General features: G+C 37.1%; 1 protein-coding gene across 1 annotated transcript in view; it reads right to left on the bottom strand.

Moving 5' to 3' along the window:
• Positions 1-6: 6 nt before the first annotated feature.
• The window catches only part of LOC308185760 (transient receptor potential cation channel subfamily M member 3-like), a 28,768-nt gene continuing 22,774 nt past the window's right edge, over positions 7-6,000 (bottom strand). The window contains exon 10 of the mRNA XM_080574301.1: positions 7-4,795. Within this exon, the coding sequence (XP_080430427.1) occupies positions 4,439-4,795 (357 nt within the window). The 3' untranslated portion in view covers positions 7-4,438. The remainder of the gene's footprint in view (positions 4,796-6,000) is intronic.

The raw sequence follows: 6,000 nt of genomic DNA, 5'->3' as shown, positions 1-6,000 counted from the left end.
CAAAACAAAAGGTCTGAAATGGATTATCTTATTTGCTGGTACCCATTGTCTTGGTGAAAAGGAAGGAACCTGGATATAACATAAGGAATAACGAGTGGCAGACCAGCCTGTTATTGCAACATAAGGGACACCATAGTGGTAACCAGTGAGAAAGGAAAGCTGTGATACCGGCTGGACTAGAATTCAGCCTGGTGGTGGTGTCCAACAAATGCCGTATTAAAAAAAAAAAAAAAAAAAGGCAGATAACACAGCCACTCAGCCCTATTTTTCTGCATTGTTGAATACTTCATTAGCATATGCACAGCTTTAATTAGTGCCTGCAAACAGTATCTACCCATTCAAAATGTTCCTGGAAAAATTGGGACAGCAGTCCTAGGAGGTTCTCAGTAGAGGCTGAAGATTAGAAGAACAGCTGTGCTAAGCAGTATTAGTGAGATCCTCCAGAGAGTGAAGTAAAGGAGGAGCCTTGGGCGTCAAATAGGTACAGCACAGATATACTCAAATGTTTGAAAAATAAAAGTGAATCCTGTAAGGTCTCTGAAAAGACCCCTTTAGAACTCGCAGTTACAGGTTTATTTATAGGCTTTTTTTTTTTTTTTTAAATAAGGCATGTTATGACAGAGGCATGTTACTTCCATGGCTGTGGAAGTAACTTCTGTCTCTGACCAAAGCTCAAACCAAAGAGCCTCAAAACTTTCTGACTCTTAAACCTGTTGGTCTCCACTTTCTCTGGCACAGCTACATTCTGAGTTCACTGCAAGGCAAGTGTGCAACCAAACTGCACCTTGACTGGTGGCTCTATAGCTCCATGTTGGACCTGCCACAGCTGAGGACCAGAGCGGTTCATTTCAAGAGCTGGTGGAACAGGCCTACTCATTTCCAGCAGATGGATCTGCCACTGCTGTCAGGGTTTTTCAGTTAAAAGCACAAGAATGGGGACGTGAGGTCAAAGTAACACTATGAAACTACTTAACAGAGGAAAGGGAGGGATACTGAAGAGCAAACAGAAAGGGATATTCTCATACTTACTGAGAGAGCAACTGTAAGAGAAAGAGACCTGTAGGGAAGGGCCCTGGTAGGAGAGTCTTAACGAGACAGAATGAAGGAATTGAGGTAGGTGAAAAGAAGCAGGGAAAAATAAAAATCTTAAAATAATGCAGGAAAGAAAGAAAAAAAACCACATCTTGGAAGATGAGACGTAAATAAATGCCTTAAAGAAATAAAAAATGGACAAGTAAATCATGAACATTCTTATGTTTTTTTTTCAGGGTATTAATCTTTCAAGAAAACCTGGTTGAAGGGGAATTCCAGATGATTATATCTCAGACAGAAAGCTAAAATGGGGAAGCTGCATAATTACACTTAATTCTTACTGCTTTTAGAGAAGAAATATGGAGATGAAACTTGTATTCTTCCTTCTTCTCTGATAAAACTTTGCTTTCATTTAGAAAGATGATATGATATGATATGATAATTATATGACTGATATGATGTAATAAACATAACGATTACTTGCTGGAAATTAAAAAAAAATCTTAAATGCTTCCAACACTTTTGATTGAGATTCACATAGGTTTGAACTCACTCCGCAAGAAATTAAATTTTCAACGTTATTCTCCATTCAACCAGTGTATTAGCGTTTCCCTCCTTCAACCAGATATCATTCTAAAATGTCAGTAGCTTGTCTTGAATTGAGTGAAATAGATGGGTGTGTTTCCACTGACTGCAATGAGCAGTGCATCAGGCCCCTTGGCCTGCAGGCTCAAATTACAATTGCTATTTTAACAAGGCAATGACTGTTTCAGTCATTCTGAAGAACCCTTTAGTCACCTATTCAAACAGCTAATAAAACAAAGATCTTTTGGTGCAGTTTTATTAAGAAGTTGGCTCCATTCCCCCTCACCCCCCTTTTTTTAATCAAAGAAACTAAGCAAATGTAGACATTCCCATACAGAAGGGGAACTGATATACTTCTGACTCTCTTGACATGCACAGTGATTGCATTTCATTCTGAAATAGGCAGGAAGTAAATCTACCATTATGCAGAGACTGGAAAAGCACACTATAACAAGCACATTCTGTAACTGAAATTAGTAGATAATAATAAACTTGGCCATTCATCTTCTTCCTCCTCTCTTCATCCTTGCTTTTAAACCTCTGAACACTATTCCTGCCTTAATTTAATTTGCATATTTGTTCACAAGGCTCACTAAAACCTATTACTGCTATTCTGTTGGATGCAATGGAGAGGCAGGTGAAGAGAAAGTTCCTTTATATTGGAAAGATGAAAAGAGTCATCTGTTCCCTCCTGAGTCTAAAATTTGCTTAAACAGAAGCTCAGTATAAAAGCTCAGGCTATAGATTACATTAAATATAGTCTGCTGAGGAACTCAATAGCTGTGATGGGCTTACTTTTTAGAAACAAGTATAAATTTATTGTCTCCACAGCACTGAATGGTACTTGCAAGATGATGAAATGAAAAAGAGACAACCAAAGAGGTAAATGTGCCTGTGATTTAAACAGAAATACACAGGGGAGCCCATTGCAGCCCAGAGCAAGCAGGTGCAATCCCAGGGAAGTCTGTGCATGTTATAAGTGGGTTGGCCATTGCACAGGGGAATAAGCTGGCCAGAAAACAGTTGTGAGGAGCAAATTTATGTAACTCAAACCAGCTGGGCATTGCATATGTGGGCAAAATAGATGTGCCAGAGTTGCTGAGTGCATGGAAAACTGGATGAGGTGTGAAAATCAAATAACAGGAAGGCATAAAATAAAACAACTTCCCTTCTTTAACAGATGCCCACACCTTCAGAGAAATCTGGTAGCTGAATTCAAAACTCTCTGAGTAGATGCTAAGCCTACAGAGGCTAGTGATTTTCCTACATTAGTTTTCCAATGAAAACGGAGTGAAGCTTAATTCATTATACACATGTAAGAATGACAAAGGAATATAAATTATATTATTTTGATGATTTCAACCATTTCCCTTCTGTGTTGATTCCAGTGGAAAAAACAAAACAAAACAAAACAAAACACTGTTTAAACTACTGGTGAAGCTGGGTTCCTATCAGTCCTCCATAACTCTGATTGCTAGAAGTTTGTTATTCATGATCGACTCGTTTAAATTGAACTGTTTTATGGGCTGCCTTTGCTAACATAACAGCTCTGAAACTTTTTGGCCATAACACATGTGAAAATTAACGCAGAATTGAAGGATAGTTGTTTCTGGTCCTTTCTTGTCCTGATGTCCTTTTCCAGTAATCCACAGCAAGAACTCCTGAGTGTTCCCGTAGTGGTGCACTCTGGAGCACTGCAAATCCCCAACCATCAACAACCTGTTGGCTTCCTTGAAGGAAGGTAGCAAACTTCAAAATTCTGTTTGCAGCAAAAACACTGGGCTTGTTGTGAGTAACATAATATCAAAGAAGAATTGTAGTCCATGCATTCATATATGTCCCTTTTTCCTATGATGGCGAGGAACTACGGTCGCTGGCTCTTCATTTTATGGACAATGGTAAGGCAAGCAGAACACAGGACCTATTTGAACTTACTCATTATTGTCCACATATCAATTAGACAGCAGTAATAATATTTATATTTAGGAAATTTAATATTCAGTCTGGCTTTTACTGAATACTGACCTCAAGGATTATTTCATCCTGATTTTTAAAAATAAATCTTAAATTCTAGAATGCATGAAGCAGCCATTATTTACATAACAAAAGCTGGCTAACTGTATCTAAAACATAAACATACGTGTTAGCACATATTTAGCTACGTGTGCAGGTACCAAATATCAGTGACCTGTCCATGTGTTTCTGTAAACTCAACAATTTTCTTTAATGCAGATAAGCAAAATTGTGCTTTAATATAATGCTTCTGCTGATATAAATATACATATATATATAATATACAAAAAGTTAAACATTATACATACAGCAATACATATCACTTGATCCACTTTATATGAATTTACTATTATGTAAACTATCAATTCTCATGCCACACTGTATACATGTGATGCAGCCAGGGGACAGAGGCTGCAGTTAGGCACATAAATTTCTCATCTCACAGAAATATACCTGAACAAGCAAGAAAGACATGTGGCTATGGAACAGAACAGAGAAATGTCACAGTTTTAATCTGACCATTATGGTTTTGAACATACTTACTGTGACATAATTTCTTTGATTTTTTTTTCAAGCTAAACAAATCTCTCTCCTTTGCAGCTAGTTGAGAATTAATACCCTATGTGTTTACTGCAAATGAGGCACAGAGGTGTAGATGGCTTTGCTACTGAAGAGAGATCTGAGAGAAAGACAAGCAATATACCATCTAACAGAATAGGGAGAGTCTAATCCCCAATTCTGGGGGTCTGTGCAGATGATTTGATTTGATAAGGACCTGATTTCTAGCTTACATGAAAATACTAATCTGTTAAAAAAAAAAAATAAATCTGTAGTGATTTAATTGGCCAAACCAGAGACACTGAGTGAAGAACATGCTGGCAAAAAATAGAAGGGGTTCACCAACTTCTCTTACCATTTTTCCAATCATCATAACATATGGTCCCAAATACTTGTTTACTCCAAAGATGTCTAGTAACCGTATGTACCAGTAAATGATGTTAACACAGTATATGACCCGGCCGTCACTCCGGAGTGGTAGATCTTGCAGACGGAGGACCATCCCAACAGAGAACAGGAGGATAGCTATGAGATCCGTAACATTCCAGTACTCTTGGAGCCAAACTTTCACCTTCTGTAACAGTTTCCCAGGCTCTGACATCAATATCTGAAGGACACAGGACATAGAGAGGAAAGGAGCTGAGTTGTCTTAATTTAAGCCTGAAATAAAGATAGGTGCCACACTGGCCACAATCAAAACTGATAGCTTCCTAGCATATAAATACTGCATGTACTGATTTTTTTTTTTTTTGCAAAACCTTCAAATTCTTCTAGTCTTAGGCTGCATCTATGTGCAAAATATTTTTTTAAATAAAAATATATGTAATATATATGAAAAAATATTTTAAAAAAGGAAGAAATCCCCATAGAATTAGAAGAAATGTAGGTATGACTTTCTGTTTTTCAAATTGATTGATCCTAGTCAGAGTCTTGGAATAGAGGGAGAAACAAAGAAAGGTATTTAATCAGGAAATTCACTGTTAAAAAAGCTATAGATTTAAAGAAAATTATTCTAAAATATCTATCAAATTGTCAAGAAATTGTTACTGACCATAAAGATCTGGGATTGGCATTAAAGCCAGTAAAAGACTAGCTATCACTTGGACTTGTTTTTGAAAATTCAGTTCTACAGCTGACAATATAATTCATAAAAATAATTAATCTTACCTTATGAATTTATCATCATTTTATTTGCAAGATCATTTGGGAGAGCTGATTGTTTTCCTGAATTACTGCTGAAACTATTCCTCAAGTGATTTCTATGAATAATTCCTAGCTTTTAGTTAGTTAACAAGCTGTTTGTTTTAATTTTCTATATTTAGCCTGAGAACATTTGAGCAGACTCATACAGTTCCTTAAAGAGAGGAATGCCATTCTTATAATTTTCTTATAATTCATTTTCAGAATGAATTTTAGGCTCATCTTCCTTGAACAATCTCCAACATCTGCTTAGAAATTCATTCCCACAAATGCTCTTGATAAACTTTTGTGGAAAGGACAATTTAGGGTGAATGATTAGATATAAATGGCACACTCGATTCCTGCCAGCAGTCTCCCACCTACCGAGCCAGCGGTGCTTTGTCTCCATCAGTGTTGCAGAGCCCCCGTGTGGCTTGCCGTTTCTATTTCCCTTTTTCTTTTGGTTAGCGAAGGACACTCGCTCAATTAACGTCTTTTCCTCTGCTCTTTTTATTTATAATGTAGTTTGCCGTGCAGTGTTTGAAACCTATATTTGGAGTCTAAGTGGTTGTTGCAAGACCATTTTCTGCTAGTCCTCAAAAACATTTGCTGCAGAATATACAGATGTAAATG

The sequence above is a fragment of the Anser brachyrhynchus genome, assembly GCF_964034855.1.
Source record: "Anser brachyrhynchus genome assembly, chromosome: Z".
In the NCBI taxonomy this organism is placed as follows: Eukaryota; Metazoa; Chordata; class Aves; order Anseriformes; family Anatidae; genus Anser; species Anser brachyrhynchus.
The sequence above is the reverse complement of the archived record's forward strand: the minus strand, read 5'-3'. Positions and strand labels throughout refer to the sequence as shown.